At 34.8% G+C, this 27,950-nt stretch overlaps 1 protein-coding gene across 1 annotated transcript; it reads right to left on the bottom strand.

Moving 5' to 3' along the window:
- On the bottom strand, window positions 1-27,782 carry LOC121401511 (chloride anion exchanger-like). The gene is made up of 21 exons (XM_041586515.1): window positions 27,679-27,782; window positions 27,289-27,479; window positions 24,044-24,183; window positions 21,409-21,519; window positions 19,051-19,214; window positions 17,657-17,821; window positions 16,807-16,959; window positions 14,410-14,492; window positions 14,105-14,252; window positions 12,000-12,113; window positions 10,816-10,893; window positions 10,398-10,493; window positions 8,044-8,150; window positions 6,217-6,286; window positions 6,049-6,141; window positions 5,870-5,965; window positions 4,075-4,308; window positions 1,697-1,751; window positions 1,238-1,383; window positions 1,090-1,155; window positions 1-368 (listed from the first exon to the last, which is right to left on the bottom strand). Exons 2-21 carry the CDS (start codon window positions 27,417-27,419, stop codon window positions 345-347), a joined length of 2,274 nt encoding a protein of 757 aa, XP_041442449.1. The 5' UTR covers window positions 27,420-27,479; window positions 27,679-27,782; the 3' UTR covers window positions 1-344.
- Window positions 27,783-27,950: the final 168 nt, after the last annotated feature.

Here is a 27,950-nt window from a genome sequence, read left to right as displayed (position 1 = left end):
CAAAGATACACTAAAATTTGCTTACATTTATATAGGATTTTCTTGTATCCAAATATCTTTTTAACATTTATATTTCAGTGTAGCAATAATATACAGTGTCATAAAATTAAGTTACTATATTAGTATATTGCATAGTATAAATTACTGGATTAAGTTTTGCTGTAAGTATTATATCAGAGTTTCCTATTGGAGTATCCAGTCATCATTTTTATAGGAAGTTCTCTTTTTCAGGCTTTCTTGAACCCTAACTTCTAGTATTTTCTAGTTTAGTAATCCTTTGCTCCATTTATTTGGTTTTAATACAGTGTGCCAATGAGAACAGGCTTTATAATTCCATTTGAAAGTTAAAACTTGGTTTCACTTGGCATCTAAAAAGAGAATTATACTTCATTAGTTTGTTATAAACAATCGATAAATAAATGTTTTTTCCTTTGTTTAACTTTCTCAGCAAATTAAAGGGAATTAAAGTTTAATATATAATATCAATTACATATATATTGTTTATAGTCTTAGTAGTACAGTACAGTATTAAAGATGGGACATACAGAGAAGCACCTTACCCTAGTGGTGGAGTCAATTATTAATATTAATAGGAGTCAGCCATCTGTTGTGATAGCTGTGTTTTTGCCAGAAAACAAATTTATTGACAGCTTTCCTTTCAGGATTTAGGAGTTTATAAAAAATACATCCCATGTGCCCAGGGCCGGAACTAGGGGTAGGCATTAGAGACGCATGCCTAGGGTGCAACAATGGGTGCGTGTGTGTGCTGGGCATGTACCTTTTGAATAGTCTTTTGCCTACCCCTAATCTGGACTTTCTTGCCACTCATCCACGCTTATCACTGTGCACTCCCCCCCTCCCAGGAATGGCACTTTACATGCGCACCCTCGGGGTCAGGTGGTCGGCCGGGAGCCGGTCGGCTTGGCCCGCCTCTGTATGTTCCATGAGCTTATAGAACTGAACCAGACCTGCCAAAACTATGCTTTCCAGTTATAATCAGAAAGGTAGCAAACAAATTGATTGAAATATAATTATGGAATGTTTTCTAGAATCTTATTCCTAAACATATAGTAAGGCAAGACTACTTACAGTGATTGGTCTGTTGCGCAGACTGTCATCTGTATACCCATTTATGTATGTGTAATAATTGGACCCCTGCAAAGGAAAGTAAGGTTTTTAATCTAAAGATAAGCTTCCAAAACACAATTAAATCAGCAAAACATTGGTACAAACTTACCTTTGCAGAATGTACATCATAAGGATATTTTGTGCCTTTTTTTGCTACACTGTATAACACAGCATCATGGACAGTGAGAAAGAACATTGATTTCTGAATTTCATCATCAAGAAATCCACAATTTTCTAGTTTATCCAGGAGGTCACCTAAGATAGGTAAAATAAAGTAGAAATAAACCTTAGGTAAAGGCATTTTGTAATCTATCTATCATGTTTGTTAACAGATCATTTCCTTATGACTTGCTGATATCGTTGAAACATGTCTCAACTAATATGGCATTTGTACAGGTAAGGTGGCCATACACATAGAGATCTGCTCTTTTGGCGATTTTACTGTAAAGTAAAGGTTTGGCTGTGTATACATTTATCATATTTAAGGCAATATATTGAGTGACGCTGACCTGAAATGTCTAATTAGATAACAACACAAAGTATCAAGAATGTGTTAAAAATAGCTTACTGTCTGCATTGGCTATGTATACATCAACATCAATTCTGATATATTCTTTCAGTGCCTAAAAACAACAAAAGAGTAGATAGAAGAAAAGGTTAAATATGTTATGCAATACTGGAGAACTAGAAAAGCACATTTTTGAATTATCAACACTTAGGTGGTTATTTATCAAGGTTGAATTTTAGAGTTTTTTTTTATACCTTGAATGAACTCAAATGAACTCACAACTGAAATGGTTTCTTATTTAGGAAAAAAAATTGAATGGAGAAAACTTGAATCAGCGAGTTAAGGGTAAACAACCCAAAATCTTAAAGTGATTGAGTTTTCGGCAAAAAAACCCTCAAATTAATCGAATGTTCGAGTTTTCAATCAAATCCCTCAGAAAAAACCTCAAACATCATGATGGCTATTAACATCTTGAAATGGTTCAAGGGACCTCTGCCATTGACTCCTACATTACCTTGACAGGTTTTAGATGATATATTTTTGGATTCAAGCTATTTCCAGGGTAGGTGTATAATAAATCTCAAAAAATTTGAGTTTTGTTAAAAAAAACTAATAAAAATTGATTTTTTACCAAAAAAAACCCTCAAAAACTAATTTTAATGGCAAAAACAACTTGAACCTTAATAAATAACCCTTTAAATGTTTTCTATATAATGGGCAAATGTATTATCATTTGTAACTGGGTTCATTATAATTGTAATGAGAAAACAAACAGATGCTAATCTTGCTTGCAGTGATAGTTTTTCTTTCTTTCTATGATGTCATTATGATCTAGGAGTTTTGAAGGCTGATACAGTATGTTTCTGACAAGGGTGAAGCCACAGAGATTTAGACTTGTTTTGTTCCTTACAGACTCAGAAGTGAAAAAAAAAGTTATTCAACTTCATTGGCCTATGGGGTGCACAACTTAGGGAGTGTCCCTTAGGGCTGGTAATAAGGACAGAGCTGTGCTGCACCTCCTGACACTGCTCTCCAAGCTCTGCAGCGAGCACTGGATTTTTTGTCAAACACTTGGTGCAGATCTTGGAGATGGTACATTGAGCAGATATGCTTCTCTCAGCCTGAAAAAAAACAGGCTGAGAGCAGCAGAGCCAACACTCCTACCCTTAGCTTAAGAGAGTACAATGTGACTTGTGGAAGAACACCAAGGCTTAGTAAAATAAAAATATAATATAATGGAAGTGTGACTAATCTAACCATTGAGGGGGTTATTTATCAAAGGTTGAGTTTGTGAGGTTTTTTCTAGCTTGAATAAACTCAGTCAAATGTTTGTTTATTAATGAAAAAACCCAAATGTAAAAAACTCGCATACTCAAATTAATTGGGTTATTTGCTAAAAAAAAAACCTTGACTACCTCGAATTGATCGATTTTCAAATGAAAAACACAGCAAAAAAATTGAAAATCATGAAGGCAAAAAAACATCTTCAAGTGGTTCAAGGGACCTCTACCGTTGACTTCTACATGACCTCGGCAGGTTTTCAGAGTATTTTGGATTCGGGCTTTTAGCAGCTATGGGGCATAATACATCTCAAAAAAGTCAAATTTTTTTATTCCAAAAAATTCAAGTTTTTAGTGAAACTACCCTCGAAAAACTTGAATTTTTCAGGAAAAGCACAACTCAACCTTATAATGAATAACCCCCTACATAGAGGGGATTCAATACCTTTTTTTGGACAAATTCAATAGAGTTGTCTTTACCATGGTTGCTCTTAGGCACTGTTAGCTCCATTACCTCTTGCCTTACTTTTAACACAACACAAAAGATCTACAGTAGACTAATGGTGGGATTCAATTGAATCAATGGCTTTTCTAGGTTGAAAAATACAATAAAATACTAATAAAGAAGATAAAGCTATAGAAAACAATTATACAATCTTTTTTTAGTGGACACATAGAATGGAAAATAATGTTTTTTTGCTGTGGCTTTGAACTTTGTAGTGTCTCTGCTGACTGCTGATTAAACCCTTACTTTTGAACTACTAGCATCTAAATTAGACTTAGTTGATACTGTATCACAAAAAAAACTGCTAACCAAATATTTTACATTTGTATATGTGTGAGTGTGTGTACAACAGAGATACACAATAAAAGTAGAGCGAGGTAGACATAAAGAAATGGTTGGAAGGACAACAGTATGTCTGTGGGTATTATATTTTATAACGACCCTTATAAGGTTAAAGCCAGTCGGGGCTGCATATCTGCCTGCTGATTACACAAGCTGAAAATCAGCCCCATGCTGTCAGCATCTGTAATAGAAAAGTATTTATACATCTTAAAATCAGCCCACAACCTCATTTTTGATATATAGAAACATTTACTGTATCAGGTGTTTCCTTGTTCCCATTCTATATTTATTCATACATTTCATGAACTTACTGATTTCAAGCTTTTCATCCCGGACACATCAATAAATGACACTGCTCCAAAGTCAAGAATTAAACTGTGAATGTCAACCTTTGGGACCACAATATCATTTGGGAGATCTGCATTCCAGTCTATATGAAATGGAAGGTCATTAGGATGAATGGGATTGTATAGCTCTTCAACTTTGTTGTTATCAAATTCATCATCGGAGGCATAGTATTCATATGAGGTACAGATTAAACCTTTCTGTTAAAGAGAAAGAACATTTTTTTAAAGGTTATTTTTGCATTTTACCAAAGAGCAGTGATCCCCAACCAGTAGCTCCTGAGCAACATGTTGCTCTCCAAGCCCTTGGATGTTGCTCTCAGTGTCCTCAAAGCAGGTGATTATTTTTGAATTCCAGGCTTGGAAACAAGTTTTATTTACATAAAAACGAAGTATAGTGCCAAGCAGAGCCTCCTGTAGGCTGCCAGTCCACATAGGGGCTACCAAATAGCCAATCACAGCCCTTATTTGGCACCCAAGGGACTTTTTCATGCTTATGTTGCTCCCCAACTCTTTTTACATTTGAATGTGGCTCACAGGTAAAAAAGGTTGGGGACCCCTGCCAAAGAGAAAGACCATTTTAATATTGCATTATACTGATGTCCTTATATTTTGGTGGGATTTGAAAAATGCACATTTTGGGGCAGATTTACTAAGGGTCGAATTGTAAATTCAAATTCGAATTTGTTTTTTTTTTGTTTTTGGTCAAAACTCTCAAATTCTAATCGGAATAATCCAAACTCTATTTGAATTTTATTTCAAATTCAAAAATCGAGATTTATCAAACCTTGACCCTTGGAACAATTCAAATTCGCCTATTCGCCACCTAAAACCTGCCGAGTTAATGTATAAGTCAATGGAAGAGGTCCAGTGACCCATTTGAAGATATTAATATCCTTCCTGACATTCAAGTTTTTTTCTGAGAAAAAAATCGATTTGAGTTTACTGTAATTCGATTTGAATTCAATTTGAGTTTTTCAATTTGTAATATTAGTTTGAGTTTTAGATATTACATTTTTTCCATTAAATAACCTTCCAATCAAATTTTGAGTATATTCAAATGTATTAAAGTTTAAAATTTTTTACATGAATTCGAAATTCGACCTTTGATAAATCTGCCCATTTATGTTGTACAATTCTTTGGCTTTGAATTTGAATAGCACTCTGGTTGCTACAGCTTAATTACCCCTTCTGCAAGGTAGAAGTGTTGAAGATTAGAAGGCAAGAGCAATAGGAGAGGACCAGAAATGAAAGATAAGAAATTGAAAATAAGAATTACAACAAAATCCACCCCTCAGAGGTAGTCTGTGTTTTGGTTGCAGGGTTTAGTAGACCCAACATTTGCACTTGTAAGATGGAAATAGAATAAAGCTGGTCCTACATGGGCAGATTTAAACTGTGGATTTAGTCCTTTCAGACTGAGTGGTCAGCTTTTGGGTCCTTACTATCTATAGGCCATGTATAATAATCCCGTTGGACGAGGATCACATCTGCACGTTGGTAGGTTTGACGTTACAGATTTTCAATGTATGTCTGTAAAGTTACAGCATAATATTCTGCAAATTGCTAAAACCAGCTTGTGTAAACAAGGTCATATTGAAACCAGATTTGATCATGTTGCCATAATGGTTTGAGGCATGTGTTCTATAATTGGAGGTCTGCAGATGAGGCATAGCATTATTTTAATGAATTCCTCCTCTGTCTCTGTGTTATTTGCTATATAATCAGAAGGCACCATACACCAACATTGAGAGAAGCTTACCGGTGAGACTTGCAGAACTCCTTTTTTTAGTAATGCATTGATTTTTCGCAGGGCCTTATTTCTCTTGCGTAAAATTCTCAGTGGATTAAATCCAACCTGAAAATAGGAGATTATAATGAGTAGAAATGCACATTGTATTTATATATATTGCAGGTTTCTTTGCAACCTATCATACTTACAGCAGCAGAGACCTTCTCTTTAAAGAAAGCAGAATTAGCAAAAAAGATAGGAGAAGGACATCTGAAGATTACTGTGCCTTCTGGTTCATAGATCTAAAGACAGATGGGAAATAATTATGCATATATCATCCCAACATAATACTATAAACAGAGCAACCAAAAACTCACATTTGTATAGTCCTTTCGGTTTTTGTAAATGTCGCTTTTTCCAATATTGGCAATGACTGTGCAATTTGGGCTGTAAAAAACGAGAATTATATTTTCAAAATCCACAACTACACTGAAATATTTTTGATGTATGAGTGTTTGAAGTACAAAATAAATCACAGCTGATATCAGGACCATGAGTATTTCAGAGAGACCAGGAGGGGGGGGTTTAAATTACATTTACTACATTTAACTACATGGACCTCTAATTACTCCATTGTATCTGTTATTCATCATAATGTTCTAGCAGGGATGCCTTCCTTCTTTCAAATATAAACAATATATCTGTTTAATCCTCAGTCAGCTGTTAGTTTAGCAATAGTGTTACTACAGGTATGGGGCCTGTTATCCAGGAAGCTTGGAAGCAGGGGTTTTCAGGATAATGAGTCTTTCTCCAATTTGCCCCAATTTAGATCACCATACCTACTAAAAAAGAATTTTTATTATTACAGAGAGAAGGTGATCATTTTTAAAATTTTGAATTATTTGGTTAAAATGTGGTCTATGGGAGATGGCCTTCCTGTAATACGGAGCTTTCTGGATAACGGGTTTCGGGATAATGGATCCTATACCTGTATAATATAAATTGTAATTTCAGTTTATGTCAGAGCTGTAGGATGACAATGTTCATAAGAAAAATAATGAACAATTTACATCTAGATGAAGTCTGTGGCAAAAATGCATGATCTGCTCTGAGTGTGCGAAGTAATTGTTTATAATTTCTGAAATATTTTATATGGTTTGCATGAGGGGAATGTGCAGTGTTACCAGGCAAGTATTTTTTAAAGTCAAACAGCCTCTATAACTGAGATAAAATAGTTCATTCCTCCGGTGGGTAAACAATACCAATGTTACAAATACAAGGTGTATAATTGTGGTGTAGACACACTTTATTTACACAGACATGAAACTCCATATCATCTTGCCAAATAATGAAATGTCTATAAATGTTTTACTTGGAGAACAAATTTAGTCAGCACACCGATTCTTAGTATCTTGCCTTGATGGTGCACGTTCTGCAACGACCACTTTCCATTGACAGACCATGTAATGTAGAAAATGAACAGCACCATCGATTTGGATGTGGTTTAAAAAGCCTTTATTTGTGCTCTTGTGGGCATCCCCCGCGACGTTTCAGGCCATGTGGCCTTTTATCAAGCTTGATAAAAGGCCACATGGCCTGAAACGTCGCGGGGGATGCCCGCAAGAGCACAAATAAAGGCTTTTTAAACCACATCCAAATCGATGGTGCTGTTCATTTTCTACATATAAATGTTTTACTGCCATTGGAATGTGATTTGGTTTTAGTGTGATATACTGACACACAACACAGTCTGTGCAAAAATGTTATTAAGTCAAAAAATAAACAGCAGCCATAGAATAAAATCTGTAAAATTTGCTGAAATGTAACTTAATAAATAAAGGCTCTTCGCTACATTCGTTTCCAGGCATAACACATACAGTCATTTATCAAGGACACGTAAAGCTGCTGGGGATATAGGTTTTATATGAATGTTAACCCCCCCCCCCGTGCTTATTCAGTGCTCTGTCCCTCCCCTACAAGGAGTCTAGGGATTCAATGGCTCACAATGATTCATTATATTTTTACATCAATCACGAGCCCATATTGTAGAAATGCCAAACTTGAATTACGCATCTTAACATGAATTTTGCCTTTGAAGGATCATGTGTACAAAGAAAAAGACAGCGTGGACACACAAAAAAAGGACAGTGTTTTCAAACACAAGGTTAACATTATAATAATGAAACGTTTTTAAAGACACTTACAATTGTGTGCGGAACACTACAGTTAACAACTCATATCCTACTCCAGCTGCTAGTCCATAATCAAGCCCAAGAAGAACTGCAGCGATGAAGGTCACAATCCATACTGACTGCCAAGCATTAAAAAAAATGTAATATTAGTATAATTTATTTATATAGCATCAATGTATTTTGCACAGCACTTTATGGAAACTATTTATCATTCACATCTGTCTCTGCCTTTGTGGAGCTTACAATTCAAGGGATGCACTGATAGAGGCAGATTTACTAAAGAGTGAAGTGGACTTTTTTAGCAAAAATTCAAAAAAAATGACAATTCGCAGGGACATTGCCAATTTACTAAAAGGCGAAGCTGACAATACGCTAGCGGAAAAGCTCAACACTGGAGAAGTTTGCGACATTTTGAACGATTGTTACTCCATAAATTTATCAAAGTGCGAACTTTCCGAGATGTTACCCTTTGCGCCAGAGTCTGTTTCACCAGGTTCTACCTGACAAATTGATAATATGAAGCTACACCCTCAACATTATTATGTCAGTGTATATACAGGGTTTGGGACATGTTTTTCACACTTGAAAAAGGGCCTTGGTGCCCGAAACATGTCGTGTGGACAATAATAAATGCAACTTGCAGTCAATCTGCCTATAGTGTGTGATTCCCAAACCCTGGATATACATTGATAATATGAAGAGGAGGCCAGGGACGGAGCCTCCAGGGAACCACTTCAACTGACACTAAAAATACCGGCTGATTGAGTGTAAAACTAGTATTTGGACATTATTATGTCAGTGACATCATATCCTGTATGCCAAAAAAGTAATAAAAATAAGACAAAACGCTGTTGTTTTTTCATATTTTAATGTGCCATTATGTTTAAAAGTTGTAACTGTTAAATAAATATTATTTACACTTTTTTTTAAACATTTGAAGCTCAAGCCACTTTTGTTTTAGGGTAGGCTCATGTCTATGTCTAGAACAATAGAAGATCTATTTTGTCTTTATTTTGCTTCCTTGGACATTTTTAAAAATAAAGACATATATATGACCTGTATGTACCTATCATATTTAAATTGACTTAAGCTTAAAATAGCAGTCACATAAAAAAAAAAATTGTTTGTACTTAATGGAAAAAAAAACCACTGAGACACCTTTAACTTTAAATTCTCAAAGTCTTTATTAAGAAATAACTTACCGATTCTCTGCTTGTGCTCCTCTTCAGAAACGCCAAAGGCGACGATCCATCGTGTGGTGCTCGATTTCTCCTCCCTGGCTATCTCCTATAGAAGGCAGGGAGGAGAAATTGAGCACTGCACGATGGATTGTCGCCCTGTCGCCGTTTCTGAAGAGGAGCGCAAGCAGAGAATCGGTAAGTTATTTCTTAATAAAGACTTTGCGAATTTAAAGTTAAAAGTGTCTTGGTGTTTTTTTTCCCGTTAAGTACAATTTTTCTTTTAAAATATTTGTTTTTGTTACTGGCCCTTTAAATATGTTAATGAAGTAGTAATGCTAGAGAAAATTCGCTAGAGAAACAATCGCGCTGACAAACTTTTGCTGGCAAAAGTATGCCAGTGTTCATTTGCCTACATGAAACTTCACATTTTAAATATGTTTATTGGCTGCAAAATAACATCTGACAAAGTTGCGAGAAGTATGGTGAAGTTTCCCTAAGTGAAAATTAAATAAGTAAATTTGCCCCATGGTTGGGTTGAGGGAAGAGGTGAACAGTGTGGGAACAGGGACCCAGACCAGGGGTAGGTGGCAGAAGACATCCCTCCACCATTTGCCTAGTTCTGGCCCTGCAAACTCCATGCAGATAGTGCCCTGTGTTCCCAGAATGGAATTTACTTGACTTAGAAATGACTTAAAAATAAACTCTGACACACACTGCTACAATACTGGATACTGTACCAAGAATATAAATACAGTTCATATGGGATTTACTGTCTGTATAAAAATCAAGGTGTTTGGCAAACAATGGGAGAGTGTTTGCACTAGTTTTATACAGACAATTTACACAAGACTTTGGTCTCATAATAAATAGAAGCATAGACTGAGGGTAAAGAATAGATGTGTTTTTGATTCTTCATACTGAATGGTGATTAAAATGCAAAATATTCTGTCTGTAATAAAACCTCGTAAAATTCTTTAAAGAGTATGGAGCTAACAGAAGGCCTCTTTGTAGTCCAGAGACCTTGGACATTGCTCAGTTCTGCTCTTGTGAGCACATAAGGAATGCACTAATAAAGACTCTTATGAAATGTTGGTGAGGGATCAAGTCACATGATGACAATATCTGCCACTTGTTACCTTTACAAAGAATATCTATTTGAAACTGTATTCTTTTTTGTTCACTTACACAATCGTATTTATCCTTCCGCCACAAATTGGGAATTTCTGAAAACTGCATCAGCATTCCCTTTAAATTAATAAGCACCAGAGCTCCAAGCACAGACTGAAATAGAAATAAAAGCAAAATATTGTATGTAACTTATAAAACATAATATTTACAATAATAATTCTAGACAAATATATCACCTCTAATTTATAATATATATTTTAGCTAAAATTCATTTGGGGGGTTACCTATTAACCTCTCCTCACAATGTGTCAGATTAGCAAGTAACGGTATATTTGCAAAACTTATTTGTATTAAGGCCTGTCAAAAGCACATGGTAAGCACAGGGTTCTGTTCAATGGAAATTAATGTCTGGTGTACAGTTTTAGATTAAGAATATATTCTGTAAACAGAACCTTGTTACGTGATGTTACAATACCTTTGGTAAAGTTCTCAAGAGGAATCCAATAGCTAAAGTTACAATCATTGCAATCAGAGCTGACAGAACTCCAGCAATCTATAAATAAAAAAATAGAAACACATCCTTATAACATATATTTTAAATACAATATTTGTTTGGGGTGATTGTTGGCTAGTTTGATAGCTGGAGGGTTTAGGGAAGAAACCAATAGATAACAAAATAACAAAAGCTTATTAAAATTTACAGCAATTATAAGACCTTAAAAGTAGTGATGGCCAGGCATGGATTTGCGGGGAATTTCCGCAGCGAAACTGCAGCAAAAATTCACAGGTGAAAAATCCTGTATTACATCCTACACGACTTTAATGCATTTGGACAAAATACTTCCTTTAAAGGAACAGTAACACCAAAAAATGTAAGTGTTTTAAAGTAATGAAAATATCATGTACTGTTGCCCTACACTGGTAAAACTGATCTGTTTGCTTCAGTAACACTACTATTGTTCATATAAACAAGCTGCTGTGGAGCAATGGTGGAAATTGAAAAGTGGCTATATGGCACAGGTTAAATAATGGATAAAAGATAACACCATTAGACAGAAAGAGCTTATTTGCTATCTGCTGTGTAACCTGAGCCTTTTCTCCTTTGAATGGCTGCCTCCATGGCTACACAGCAAGGTCATCTCTACAACCTGAAGCTAATTTCTATAAGCTTTATAAGTTAAGTAACAAGTATTATGAAGAGGTTATAAAGGTGATCATTACTGTAGAGGAAAACATCATACCCAGCCTAATGTAGGAAATTATTTAGAGTGGTATGAAAGTAATACTGTTTTCACATTTACATGTCATCTTCAGCATTATGTGAGTTCTTTAGAATCATGCTGATACATGACATTACTAAAGGGAGTCCAAACCCCAAAAAATAACTGATGTAGACTTACACAGAGTGCTCCTGTGAGAGCTTTTGTGATTTACATAAATGTTAAATATCTAGTCTTTTTTGAGATTTAAATCTGAACAAAAACAAACTATGGAACCACAAACCCAACTCTGTGTAGTGAACTATAGTAAGTAAAAAGGTTTAGGTATAAAAAAAAATCCCACTTTTTACCTAACAATTAAAGAAAGTGTACTTCTCTGCGATTTTTTATAGTATTTTATAATAATTGTACTTTTAAACATAATTAACATTTTGATTACCTGGGATTTGCCTCCTGTGCTCTCCTGAACAGCTGATCGTGATAAGGATGTACTAACAGCAAAGCCTCGGAAACATCCACAAAATATGTTACTAATTCCAAATGCCACTAGTTCCTGCAGTACACAAAAGTTCATATTTTAGTAGTAATTAAAGCATTACAAAAACACTCTGCTTGTGAGTGAAAGTTATGCAGTTATTTACTTAATATTACGTTTTTTACCATTTTAAATAAACTTAAATAGTACAGGTCTTTTACAGAAGAATCCTTTAAGAATGAGGCTGATAGGTTGAAAACTTTGATTGGACAGATTATGTGCATAGTTCAGTTCTGCTGCAAATTAAACAGGTGGGCCAACAGTTACACTCCCATTCTATGGAGTAACATGGAAATTAGATCATCAAATCCATGAGGGTATGACTTGAATTTAATGCGAATGACAGCTGAACTGTTTTTCTAGTTTATGCAGTGCAGAGTCTAACATTTCTTGTCTGTAAATGTAAACTCTTATACATAACTTTCATAACCTTTTATCACACTTGTTGTATCATTTATTGTCATTCTGTAATTGTATTTTCTAGTTTTAAAGAACTGTTGTGAAAAAAAAAAGTTTTATTGCACATGTAAACCATGTGAACTCTCAGATCATGTAATGTAGAGTTGTAAAAATTGTTTACTGTTTCCAATCGTAGTTTATTTCCTGATGTTCATATAACTTTACGGATCAGTTCATGAGTTATTGTATTTCTAAAAGTATGTACATTTTTTATTTGCAAAAATAAAATCCTCTTCCCCTGCCACCGGATATATTCCCATGAAATCCACCAGCGACTCAGGCTGCAGTGAAAGTGATGTTACAAGCATGCACAGTACATTGTGACATCACTTCCCCTGTCATGTGTGATGCCAACCCTTTCTGAACTCATGCTCACATTTGTCCTCTTAATGAAGCCAATATTTCTTCCTAACTAATTGTCCTTGAAAATATTTTTCTACTTTATCAACCTATTGATCATCTATAAATCTTTCCCTACCAGTAAAAATATTTAAATGTCAAAACTGAAGCTACCTGCAGGTAAGCAGAAGAGCTGTGTGCACACTAAAGTGATTAGTCATATGTTACAGATAACTTATGTTATCACCCATTTGTAAACTAATTCATACATATAGACATTAATGAGCCCACTAAATGTTCCACTGACGAAAAAACACCCCAATTCCACTTTTAATTAAGTATTACCTGTCCCTTATGATTCTTCCTACTCCAGACTCAGTCTAGCAGTATGGTCTAATCCATCTGTTCCTGCATGTTCCTCTGTCTAAGCCTGGTCTTCCCTGTCGGTTACATTTACTTTTTCCTACATAGAAAGTCTTGGCTGGAACCTAATACTGAAGGGCAAATCATAGTTAAAAATGCTCTTTCTATATGATCTTACTGTATTGCTGCTATGTGACATTGCTTTGTTATGCAAATCAAGGATAGTCAGAACCAACATTTTTAGCTTTGTATAATCTCCTTTTACATTCCCCTTGTAGATGGGTGGTTGTAGTAAATAACTGTTTTTCTCTTCTGCTAGCAAGAGATTTGGTTGTAGGGGCATTAAGTTGGCCTTAATTTTGATGGTGAATACTTGAATCTAATTCACTTGAAACAGCTAACAGGGTATAATTTACTGTTAGCCTCTGTAATTGCTTTATTCAGCTATGATCTAGTCCTGATGCTTTGCTCTTGAGCCTAATATTGTCAGGATTTTGAATTAAAAAATTTAAAAAAAATGTGGGGGTAATGAACTAAGGTTATAAGATTGCTCTGGGTATAGTAAGCAAACATCTTATAAGTGGTTCTAGTTAATTAAGACTGCAGCAATGTTATCACACCCATATGTATTGTATCTCATGCATTTTGCTCCATATTTTTATTTGATATGTCAGCTGAGAGTATTAATTTGTGAATACAGAAACTTCTTTAATATCTGAAAGTATTTTCTAAAATACAGTACATTACTGCAATGTTCGATCACTTTGCAGATGGCTAAAAGATTGTAGCATTTTTGTGTTATACAGTTTTTTCTGTAAAAGAAACAACAGGACAAATACAAAATTTACCTGGTTGCCATTAATGAGGTAGTCATGTTTGATTGAATAAACTTTGGCTACAGAGAACCCCACTGCAAATGCCACAATTCCTATTGCAAACCCATCTGCTATACATTCTTGAAATACTCTGGTATTTGGTGTTATTGGAGGTAGATATCTGCAGGTTAGTAAAAAAAAAAACAGTTGTTATCTTAATTATTGACCATTACATTTTTCATATAAACAAAAATCACTTTATGCATTTGCGAAAAACATTTTTTAGTATTTAAAGGTATTGTGTTTTATATATACAGTTGTACTAACAATTCACTTACCCTTCTTCTAATTTTCCAATAATCTGTATACCATATCTTCCACTGAAGTCACAGCCATATGAAATCCCTGTTGCTATTACTGTCTGAATAGAAAAAAAATATTACAGACAACAAACTTAGAATAATATGAACATGTGTAAATGCCCATAAATTATGATAACTACATTTGAGTCTGTGCCAGTGTTCCCTATAATTCCTTCTTGGCTATGTGTGCAAAAAAATAGTTTTTTACTTTTTAAACATGTGTGCATGTTTTTAAAAAATTGTGCTCAGGTCAGAGTGATTACAAAATGTTTGCATTTTCACACAAAATCTTTGTGCGCACCACAATTTGTTGTGTTTCGCAGTCCTCAAAATTTGTGTTGGCACACATGAGCACACTGCTTAGAGGGAACATTGGTCTGTGGGTATAAAATCAATTTGACAATGCAAACTTGGTGACCTACTGTATAACAGACACTTTCTTCCATTTGAAGTTCAAGGAAAGTGAAATTCACTAGAAGGGGGGTTCAATGTTTTAGGAACCACCAATAACACACTAGCTTGACAAATTTTCACTCTGAGTGCCATGTTGCCATCCTGACTGCTTTTTCCACAAAAGACTGAAATATTGGTTTTATGATTATTTGAACATTATCATTACTATAGAAGAGTGGTCTATTTATCAATTACTTATTAACTTGGTATATGAAATGTATTTACTTAACTATGTACACTAATAGAGTGATTGAAAGATTCAATGGAATCCCAGCAAAATCAAAGTTTAGCACATTTACAAAACACATTTCCCACTGTCATCTAGAGCAGTGTCATAACTATAGAGGAAGCAGACCCCACAGTTGCGGAGGGACATGGGGAAAAGTGTCAACTTCCTCTGTAGCTTGAAAATCCCCCCTCACCAGCTGTGGTCAATTGCAGAGCTAACAGCTTGTGTGCACCAGGCCACACTGAAGATTATTTTTGCAAGGGGGTCCGCTATCTGCTTGTTACACTGCTGATCTAGAGGGCTCATTTATTTCTGCAGACACAGTTGATAACTTGAATTTTTCCCCAGAATGAGAACCACTTTAATTAAAGGTACTCACACCCAAATACACTCTGTGCGCTTATGTATAGCTGCATATCTGTATAGTTGCAATCAGCTCTCAGTCCTTCCGGCCTTCTGTTCTGAATTGAGTGCTGCTGCACCAGGTGCAAACCCTGGAGCTACAATCATCTCCTAGCCAGGCAGTAGCTCGAGAGTTTCTGCAGCTCTGTTGCACTTATAGAATTGGATGCAGACCTCAATCGCATGCAAAACTGATGCTTGGCAAACTTAAATTATGCACTTGCAACAAAGTGCACATACATTTGCGTCCATTTTGATTAATCAGACACAGTTGTGCCGGAGGCAGTGCAGTTTAGTCAGATGCAGCTCAGTTATGTCCAATTCAATGCCTGCATTGTGCAAACAATGACGTATGAATTCTGGGGAAAACGGTGCATTATGGGAAAAAAATGGTGACTGTGTCCAAAATTGCATAGGGTAAGTCATTGCATCAGGGTAAGTAAATGCATACTTACATGTTTAACTCCCTATGCAAAGCTGGGTTAAGAATTTAGATATTTTTCCCAATCAAATTGTTCCAGTGTCTCAAATAGTGTTAAAGCTATTTTTTTTTACCATGCAGTCATGGTTTCACCATTTTGATGGTTTTGTTTACTTTAATGTCAATAGGGGAGTTTGTGCTCTTGGGGGTATTTATGTTATGAGAATATATTCTATTGAAAATCTTGATAAAAGTCCCAAAGAAGACTGAACATTGGAACATTGGCTTAATGTATATCAGAGAGATAGAGAGTATTTTTATGTGTGTAAAAAAGCTGGATCCAGTCAATGGTCATACAAATACCCATACATAAGCATGAACTTAAGAGTGCAGATTCTTCTTATAGTAATCTACTGGCATAACATTCCAAAATAATAAAAAAAAATATATATATAAACAACTTCCACCAATGACGGCACTCCAAAATCAATCAATTGTTTACATATTGGCAGACTGACACCTAGCTTTCATTATCTACTCATGGTTGTGCGTTCATATTCGATGGGACTAAATATATATAGCTATATGCATCCAAGGCCTTGATAAAGGCCCTAATGTGGTTCAAAACGTTGAATGCACAAGTTTGAAAAATAAAAATATTGTTGGTTCACTAACCATGGAGTGCGGGTCCTCTTGAACTTTACATAAATGCTTTGACCCTGCACCCACGTTTATGGAAGACTGGTTCAGAGTGCAAGCGTCTGATTCAAGTTATATATATATATATATATATATATATATATATATATATATATATATATATAATAAAATATTCCCTTATCCCACAAAAGTTTTCAATGTTTCTTACCATTATAAGTTCAATTGGGATTGGAATTGGTATCTTGGCCTTGAAACGATCATTTACTTCTTTGACCAAAAAAACCACGCCCATTATAATAATTGATGTCACCAAATCACATATGTTTGTTTTAGTAATTTTTTTAAAGATGTCTTCCAGAGTCTGTAAGAGATAAACAATCATGTGGAAAATTAGTTGTGAAGGTTGGCAAAATTTCATTTTTCTTTATGTAAAATCTGTATAACTGGAACAGAAAAAGCTTAAATATAAATTAACTGGTTTGAGTTTCAAGAATTAGTTGTGCAAATTGCTAACACAAAAACCAATTCTATGCATCACAGATCACAAGCTTGAAGTAATAATTTACTTTTAGGCTATAATCAAGAACACAAGCAATTCATGAAACGAGTCTGTGAAAGAATGAACCTAAATTGAATTACCTGTCAGGGGTTTTTATATAAGGTCAGCAGTAATGTCTAGTTGCATCAGAGATTCTGTTTGCACTACTACAAAGTTATCAGTTTGTGAATTTACATGAGGTATGTCAACAGACATTGCGCAAATTCTATCTGGATGTGGGTAAGTATACTTTATTGAACATGCACTGTTCCTGATATACTAATGTACATTGTCTTATAAATCTGTTGCACAAAAAGTCAGCGCAGGTGACTTGACTATAATAAATGGCTTTACTGCAATAAATGGAGACCTGCGGCAACAGGAAACGTTTATATCTAATCTTTAGTTTGGATTTAAAGACCAATGAATTTAATATTACATAATACATTGTATAATTTATTATATAAAAATTGAATAATCCATTAAATGATCAAACCAAAAAAGTTATTAGGATACTTACATAAAACATTGCCAGGGGACCACTGAAGTTTTCAATTTTAAGTCCAAATATGAATTTGAACTGAGACACGCCCACTTGGACAGCAGCAGCAGTGGTAAAGCCACTTATAAGTGGATCTGATAAATATATCACAATGAAGCCAACTTTCAGTAATCCTAGAGCCAACTAAAAGAAAATGACTTATTTAATATGTGATGAATTTAAATAACTTACAATGTCAGTGCATACAGGGTATAAAGTGTTTAATCTCATAAAGCTAGAATAATTGGTATCTAGAGGAAGCAGACTATATTGAAGCAGTCTTATATAGAGTGATATACCCTATTTAAATTAAAAATAATTGTTTGCCAGATACTTAAATGAGGTCTATGTCATCTGTAAAAAGAAACCAAATAGTCATCTGGCAAAGGCCAACTAAAAATACTGACTGCTCAGAAGGTCTACATTCTGATTCCTAAATACCTTCTACATACATGCCAGATTTCCAACATTCAGACTCAGCCCTGTAGGCTCTGTTGTCATTACCCTGTCTGCATATGTTCCCATGGGTTACACACTCTGACCTGGTCAGGACGATACATAATTTATTTTCTAAACACAAAGTTAGGGGTGTAGAGCTCAAATTTAGAGCCAGAAGATGCAAGTTTAAAGTACGGATGTCTGGTATTTATCAGGTAGGATCATAAGTATAAATTAGTTCTATAACAAGTCTTACTGTATATTTTTGAGGGCTTTATTTGGCCTGTGGATAGGGATTGTGGTGCCAGTAAATTAAGGGTCTTTAATAAAGATGTCTTTAAAGTGAATCTTTAATCTGCAATAAAATATATATACACAGATAACCGGAACATTACTTTGACGTCATATCGTTTGCACAAAACATCAAAGCACAATATGTTAAACTATTCACTTCAGTCGAAAATGCAAAGGATGCTAAAGGATGAAGGTGAAGTTCACAATAAGCATTCATAAGCAACTTTTTAACTGTCTGCACAACTTTATTATCAGCCTACCTATTCAAGCTCTTTCCAGCGTGGAGCTTGACTCTAAAGCTAGTTTTATTGTTATACTACTAATTTTACCCCATCTCTACTATTCATCTTCAGTTTGGATTAGGGATGTCACCTGCCGTTTTTGAACTAGACAGCACAGTTGCACCAAGTTTATTGGGTGCACATTTCACTCTCACACCAAATTTTTTAGAGCAATTGCTTCTGACTTAAGTGTAATTGCAACTGCGTCAATTTTAATACACTTTCTGCAACAGCGTCATTGTAACTCCCCCTAGTGACTATAATGACACAAGGATTATGGGGAAAACACTGCATTGTTGGTTCAAAAACATGGAAAATAAATTAACCCTGATATCTACTTGTAAAAAAGTAAACACTTACCTGAAAAATACCTGCAAGCACTGTGATTGAACCGGCAACAATGACTCTTTGCTCTTCAATTGTCATGTTATGAATAAAGGGTGCAGTGCCATTTACACCGGCATCATTAGGCACTAGTCTCATTACAGCCGTACCTACCATCAAGCTCAGCACAGGAAAGGGGCCTACAAGTTGTCACAGAACAATAAATCAAACAGGGAATTCTATTTGAATTATATAGCAAATGTAGAGATAATTTGAGGCCCATTTATTAAAGTGTAGTGTGGGATTAGAGTTTTTTGAAACCAAGATTAAACAAATTTTCTCTAAAACCACAAATGCCGATAAAGTTATTAAATGATCCAAATATAAAAAGAAAAAAATGCTGAACGATGCACTGAAGAATCCGAAAACCTCTAAAAGTCTGAATGACTAAAAAAAGGTCCAATAGGATCAGTGTAGCTCCCTGACTTCTAAAAGACCTTGATTGCGGGTTTTGTGGTTTTTATACCTAATATATTTCAAATTTTTAGAGAAATAAACATTTTTAAAGAAAAAAAAAATAAGCCACCGAGTGTCAATTTTGTCATGCTTAACAATAAAACTAGACAGCATTCTATTTAGTGAACAAAATTATATGGCTTTGTTAAAGATGGCAAATAGAGTCAAGGCAAGTTCCAAGAAATTAATCCACAGATCATTTTAGGGGATTTTAAAATGTGATAGACTGTCAGATGGCCATTACAATTAAATACCACATATAAAGAGAGAGCAATCTTTTAGTTTTGAGAGCAAGTTTTAGTTGTGGATAAGATTCTAAATGAATGCATTTTTGAAGGCTTGGAAAATCTGTTAGGAATCCAAAGCACCCCAACATTCTATTGACATCCTGGCTGCTATAATGCATGGATTAACACATCCCTATAGGATAGATAATGCAGCAGATAACTGGCCACTTCTTATTTTCTGTCCCATTTATGGTCTATTTTTGCCATGAGTTGGTTTAGCCTACAGGTCTTTAGCAGGGGTGCCATGCAATGTGCAATATATGGCAAGAGTGTTTTAATTGAGAATGGCTGGACTTCTATCTGATCACCCAACAGCAAAATGTGGGTGTGTTTCAGTGCTGTGGGGCTACAAAGTAAAAAAATTTTTTATATTTTGCTTTCGACAATAGATTTTTTCATAGCTACTGGGTTTGTTAATAATTCCCACATACTACAGCAGGAGAGGGCCACACCCACCCTTTGCTCCACTAGCGGACTTCACTGTCTCCAGCAATATATTTTTTTTCTCTATAGGCATCTGTGTGCCACCCCTTAAAGCTGCCCTAGTTGCCTACATTGTAAATACAACCCTGCTTCTGAGCCACTGTCATCTTTGCACATTGATGAACAAAACTCCTGATTTCACAACTCATTTTTAATTTGTAGCATATCCATTGTGACCATATTACAGAACCTGTCCCATTTCTGCATCATATGCCCATAATTACATGTAATATGTTTTTGAATGTTCTTATATAGGCAACAGAACAAGAATGTTATCACTCTAGGTCAAAAACATGGACAATTCTTGTTTCTTATTTATAAAACATGACTCGACTGTAATATTCTTTTTGAGGACAATTTACTGGTGGTTTGTATGCTTGTTTCTTGGTACAGTATAACCATTGAAATAATGTCAAAATATTTTAGATGAGCATTATAGTTGCTAATCAAGGATTTGGTACTCCTGTTCCATTAAATGCATTATTTCAGGTTAAAACATCATAAAACATCAAAAACAGTAAAGGGATAGGGTGTTAGTCTTTGTTTTTAATCACTATGGGGTAAATTTATGAATTTACTGATTTCATACTTCTACTGGATTTGACATCCCAGAAAAGTCATTCTTTTTGCTGGTCTGGGCTATTGCATCCCATGCATTAATTGAATCAGTATAAATGACTAATCAAAATGATCAGTCAGCAGAATTGATTCCATTAAAGTTCAACTTTCTAGAAATTGTGGGTTCATACACTATCTAGTATAAGTCATTCTAGAGAAATTGGACTTGCTGAGTAGTCATTGAAGATGTTTCACTACTGATCTGAGCAGCTTCTTCAGTTCAACTGAATGGACGAGACTAGCGGAAGAATTTATATGCCAGAGATTTCACATACCAGAAGAAGTTGCTCGGATGAGTCTTGAAACGTCTTCAATGATTACTCTCAAGTGCAGTTGCTCTATAATTACTTATACTAAATATACCATGACCTGGATAAATGAGAATCTTTATAGTCATAAAAACTGACAATCATTTTACAGTAATACAGCTATACCTAACTGATATTTTACAGAGTATAAATACAATTATTAAAAGGGATAATTAACTTACCAACTGATATATGCTTGGAAGTTCCCAATATAAAGTAAGTTAGGACCGGGAAAAAAGCTGAATAAAGTCCATATGCAGGAGAAATGTTCACCAGTAGAGCAAATGCCAAGCCTGGTTACCATACAAAAGCAACAAAAACATTAGCATTTTTATTAGCCATGTACACGTATGTTTGATATCTATTTGCATTCTGGCAATACAGAATTAATTTAAGCAGGATGTGTAGTGGCCTAAATACATACAGACTGACAGATACATATATTCAGAAAAATGGATGGATTCCACTGCCATCTATTTATATTTTGGAGCAGGAAGACATGTAGGCATCCCCTCTCCCACCCCACAACTTGTGCATCATTCAGTCATGCAAGACATGCTTCTTGAATGAGCACTAAATAAATAAATGACCCCTATAGCGTCCTATTAAACAAACAATGTTCTATTATTGAAAAATTGCTTTTACTATCTAATTAGGAAGTAATATACTTGATAGTAACTAAGTTGCATAAATTCATGCAAATGGCAAAACAATCCTACTGAGTTTATAATGTGTACATTTAGTAGTAGCCTTGAAGCATGCTGCTTCAAATTATGGAAAGTCCCCTTATCTGGAAAACCTCATGTTTCACTTCTAATCATTACAGATAATAATCTATACCGGTCATATAAAACTCAGCAGCGAAATTGATGACTAGTCCAAATCTTCACATGGCTTTACTGCCCAGGTCAACTTAAAGCATTTCAAGCTTTGCTTGTCCCAATTAACATAAAGCATATCAACTTATAATTATAATGCATTCTAAAATGTATCTGGAAATACATCTTGTACAGTTTTTTTTGTACCAAATAAACAGCAACTTGCTTTTATGTGCCTGTTGGAATTTCTGATCTTTTGAGTAAAAGGGGAAGTAAAGTCTAAAATAGAATAAGGCTAGAAATGCTGTATTTTGTATACTAAACATAAACATGAACTTACTGCAACACAAGCCTAATCAAAGAAATGATTTATGCTTTCAAAGTTGGACACTTTGTTGAACATCTTTGCAAAACCAAGACTGTACACATGCTCAGAGTGGTCTGGGCTGCTTAGGGATCATCATAAATTATCAAAACAGCACAAGTCCAATAATATCTTCCAGAAGCCGATACAGCAAGACTGATTAATAATCAGAATAGACAGACTGCATTGGGCCCTGTGTTGTCATGTAATTTAATGTGGATTTTATAGTTTTTGTATTGTTTAATACAAACTTTCTCCAACTCTGCAGAACCAGTGGCTGCACAAAATAATCCTCCAAATAGAATCCCAGTTTATCTGTTTAAATCTAGCTGTAGTTGAAAACAGTAAAGGGGATGTAAAGACAAAAATAAAATCCAATACAAATCTCTACACAGTCGCTGACTGCTCTACAGGGAAACACACAAAGCTGCATGAGTTCTGCATGGCTGGGAAGTAAAGCGGGGGCCCCACTGCTGTTCATAAGTATGATTGTTTCCCTGCCCAGCAGTTTGGGACCGTCTGACAATTCCTATCCACAGCAATAAATGAAGAGAGAATTTCACTGCATACAGTCCGGTTTCTTATTAAAATGGTACACATTTTTTAATTAAAGAAAGTAAAAATTGTATTTTATTTTTTTTCCTTTAGATGCCCTTTAAAAAAGCTACTCTTGCATATCTTTATTACTAAGGAGGTTTTCCCCAGAGATTTTACTAGGCAATCTGTTATGATCAGTGATAAGCGAATCTGTCCTGTTTCGCTTTGCCAAAAAATTTACGAAACATATTGAGTCAATAGGCATCAACATTTTTTTTTACACACAAACATTTTTTTCTCCCTCCAAATGCATTAAAGTCAAGGGCGTTTATTCTTGTGCCGGCTTTTTTGTTTCTGCTTCTTTTTTTGTCTCAGTGACTTTTTATGTCCAAATGCATTAAAGTCAATGGCCGTTTTTTGTCTCAGTGTTAATTTTGTCTTGGTGACTTTTTTGTCACAGTGACATTTTTTTGTGTTGGATTTTTGGCTCAGTTTCCCCAAAAAAATTTGCAGATGAAGTGCATAAATTTGCAGCAAATCCATGCCTGGCATAAAAATTAGCTCATCACTAATTATGATATTTCTTTTTTTCACACATCGCAAATAATCGGCAATCAGATTTGATCAATCTATTCTCCTCATTCTATAATTTTTGCAAAGATGCAATATCTAACTGCTATAGATTGTTGCACTGTGGGACAAAATAACCCTACAGACTGTAATGAATACATTTCATAGCAGTATATATTGTATAAGGTTATGGAAGGACATAGTTTGAATATCTTACTCTGGTGGTGATGGAATTTAGGGATGCGTTTTGAGTGCTAGAGTATAAGTAGGTATAAGTAGGGTACAAGTATAAGTAGTTTGCCAGAGGGTATTTGTATAGTCAGAAATACAATATGAGCAGCCCAAGCTACAGAGACGTTGTGCAGGTTGGTGCAAGTATGTGGACTTGCTTAGAAACACAATGTCTATTGTAATGTCTAATGTAATGTGAATCTTGCCAGAAGAACATAAATCAATATTGAAAGAATGCTTAAATAATATGCAACATGTTTATGTTTATTTTGATTCCAAAAATATTCCAATAGTTACCTTGTAAAACTGCCACTGTCCCAGTGCTTATACCAGAAATCAAGTCACTTATAAGCCATTGTCTGAAGTTATACGCTGGTAGCCATGATAAAATAGGAATGAAAGTAAAAAGGATTCCTTTGGCTTTTTCAGGGGTGCATCTGCCAAAAATGACAAAAACAACATATATATCTTTAAATGCCACATACCTTTTATGATGCTAATTTACCATTGTATAAAGGAAGTATAGTTTTTCTGGCTATTAATGCAAATTCCAAGTCATTTCTAAAGATCAAGACTAAGGGGCAAATCTACTAAAGGGTGAAGTGACTAAAGTGGGCGTACCTTCTCTAGCGAACGAGATAGACTCTAGTGGTACTTCGCTCCCTAATGCCTGGTGAATTTGCGCTCTGGCGAATGTAAGTAACTACGCAAATTCACTAAGATGCAGATTTTACTGATCATTACCTCTTGTGCCAGACTTGCCTTCGCCACATCAGACCAGGCGAAGTGCAATAGCATAGATAGGAGTTCCTCAAAAAATAGTTGAACATTTTTCTAAGTCCCAAAAAATGCTGGCGTCTTTTCCTTTTTCAGAGTGATAGGTTGAAAAAAAGCGTACATTTTTTTGGGGTAACCGGCTTCCCCCCTACATTTCCTAACATATGGCACATAAACTATACACTGGGCTCATGTGGGGCAATATAACAACTCTATTTTATTTTATTAAGTTTTCTCGGGCTTGTGTAGTGTAATGTATTTGCTGCAGCATATACGTCTATTGAACTTTAACTTCACGCTGTATGCAAATTAGCTAACACTAGTGCAACTTCGCTTCACATGGTACAGTAATGCTAGCGCAACTTCGCCAGCATTCGGCACCCTGGACGCAACTTCGGGTTTTAGTGAAATAGTGTTTTCCTGGCGAATCTACACCTGGCGATGTGTTGCGCTGTGAGTGAAGCCATTGCTGGCGAATTTTCGGAGGTTAGTAAATTTGCCTCTAAGAGGCCTGTTTATCAAAGGTCGATTTTATAGGGTTTATTTATTAAACCTCATATTTTTCTGGTCAGGCTTTTTGGGGCAGAACTTGAATTTTTAGAGGAGCAAAAAAACCTCAAATTTTTTGAGATTTATTATACCCCAATGCCGCAAAAAAGCCCAAATCTGAAAATCCGCCATCTCAGACCTGTCGAGGTCCTATATAAGTCAATGGGAGAGACATCTATCCCAAACTGAAGTTATCGTGGGTTTAGCCCAAAAATCAGACCTTTTTGAGGTTTTTGTGAAAAAAATTAAAAAAATAGATTTGGGAAAAAAAGCCAGAAAAATGTGTATTTGTTCTGGTTTTCGCTCGATCCGATTTATTTTAAATATTTTGTAAATAAGTAAGACAAAATCGTCATGGGAGTTTGGTCAGCATTTTTTATTTTAATAATGAAATAAATTCTGATTTTAGTAAATTTTAGAGGTTTTTGAAACCATGACTGAAATCACTTTCTCTAAAACCACCAATGTCATGAAATTTATTAAAAATCTGAACTGAAAAAGCACAATGGGAAAAAAAATCACAGAAAAGCTGTGAAAACTAAAAAAAAGTGTCATATTTTTGCACAAAAGCCAGTGTCAAAAATACCCAAAAACCTCTAAAATCACAAATCAAAGAAAGATCTTCAAGTTGCAAAAGGGACATTTGCCGCTGACTTTTACATGATTTAGACAGGTTTTAGGTGGAGTATTTTCATATTCAGAATTGTCACAGTTCTGTTGCATAATAAATCTGGAAAAAAAAAGTTGCAGCTTAATTAATTGGCCCCTAAATCGCCCTGTATATAGCATTTTATTAAAAATCCCTAAAGTTCTAAGTACAACACATTTACTGCAATTACACTGCCAAAGATCTTTTTAAACTTATAGAAGCATGTTAGAAAAATGCATGCTGGTTGCATTAGACTGATCGAGGAGCCTTGATCAGTCTCATGAAGGTGGAATAAATAATGAGTATTTTTTCTTACCAAACTTACGCAAAGATACAAGCAACAATGAACAACAACATAAAATTCAGTGCAATAACATTCCAAAGGTTAAAGCTGTGCGGTTTTATTTACTACTAGTATCAGGGAAGCTGGTATAATTCCATTATTAAAATAGCATGAACTGTCTCTGCCTGACAATTATAGGCCTGGAAGTTTGGAATCTGTAGTAAAAAAATCATTTAAATTTAGTTCTGGATATTGCATTATAAGTACTAATCAGCATGGTTTTATGAAGGACAGATAATGTCAAACAAATTTACTTGGTTTTATGAGTAACGAGTTGGATGCTGGTTCTGAGGGGCAGAACTTTTGCATACACTTGAATTGTGATCTATTTCTTAATGTAAAAAAAAAAGTTGTTTTTTGGTCATACAATAAAATATTGTTCATTTACTACACTCTCTGTAGAAAAAAATTGGCAAATGCTTAGACAGATTGGTAAAAGTTTTTGGTTCTGGAGAAAAATCTTGAAAGATTTTAAAATGTTCCAAAAAAATTCAAGGAAAAGGATTCTGGTTTTATCAGGAAAAACAGTTTGACCTTTGATAAATGTTCCCTTTTGGGAAAGTCGTGCTACTCAGTAAAATAATTATGCATCTTTTCAGCTGGATAAACAAGCACTGAAAGAATAATAAATCAGGAACATTTTCAAACAATTCAGATTTCTTCGCTGTTTATAAAATATACAAAGGAAGGATTTTTTCGTCAACCTATTAAAAATCTGCCCCTCAGTGTTCACAAATGTAATACTACTCAGATTTATACATGCGGAAATTATACAGTGACATTGTAAAGAGGATGAATATGATTTTCATTGTAATAGAAGATGCCCTATATTAATAAGATATGCATCATAACTACTGAATCCTTCTACAATTTTAGTTTTGCCATTCCACAATTACCTTCCATATAGCAAAAGCACATATTAAACCAAGGAGTCAGAAATGACTGTGCTCTTAAGCTTAACAGCCTTAACAAGAAATAATATTCATAGTATAATTAAAGAAAAAGATGTTCTATGGTAGGCATCAACTACAACTTTTAGGAAAATAATATACCATCTTTTTTACTAGTACCATCTTATACACAAGCACAATTCTTATTAGCCCACTATTCTATGTATACTTTCTTCTCCTACTGTAATGTCTTCATTTTTGTGGGCATTTACATGATATGAAGGGTGTCAATAGCAGTCTGAACAGATAAGATTATAAAGAAACATCCACTTACCTGAAATATTCCTTAAAGTGATCGATAAATGTTTTGTGATGTCTGGAGAGTTTTGGGTGACTTGCGGCAAATGTTTTTTCTGAATATACTGGTCTGTCCGCAAGGTAATTGCTTCCCCTGTGCTCAATCATCGCTTCAAAATATTTAAAGGTTGAGTGGAATTTCACTTGGTCTTTTCAAGTAGGTAGGTCCTATTAATACATAATATGTCATAGTCACACAAGTAATTAAAAAGATGCAACAGAGATTGAATTGCCTACATTTACAAAAGCATTTATTAACCTTATAATGCTTTAATATGCACTGGTATATCTATGGCATTATTATCAACGCATGTATATAATGTTATGCTGTGCCTATTTGATTTTGTAGCATTATGTTACATGTTACCTGCTCCTTGAGGAATCTTTCAATGCTGCTTTAAGGTTCCTGTAAGAATGTCTCAATAAAAATCCCAAAAGCAGCAAATAGTTCACCTTTTAAGCATCTCATATAATGATGCAAAATCTTTATAATGGTGTCTACTGTAATAATTAACTTAGATTCAGTTTTACAAGAACATTTAAATTTCATATGTGACCTTGACCACTAAAACTGAAGTATTTGGAAGGATATTTGTCTCTTCTAAGTCTTCAGAAAATTGATATCTCTCATAAACCTTT

The sequence above is a fragment of the Xenopus laevis genome, chromosome 3L (assembly GCF_017654675.1).
Source record: "Xenopus laevis strain J_2021 chromosome 3L, Xenopus_laevis_v10.1, whole genome shotgun sequence".
NCBI lineage: Eukaryota > Metazoa > Chordata > Amphibia > Anura > Pipidae > Xenopus > Xenopus laevis.
The sequence above is the reverse complement of the archived record's forward strand: the minus strand, read 5'-3'. Positions and strand labels throughout refer to the sequence as shown.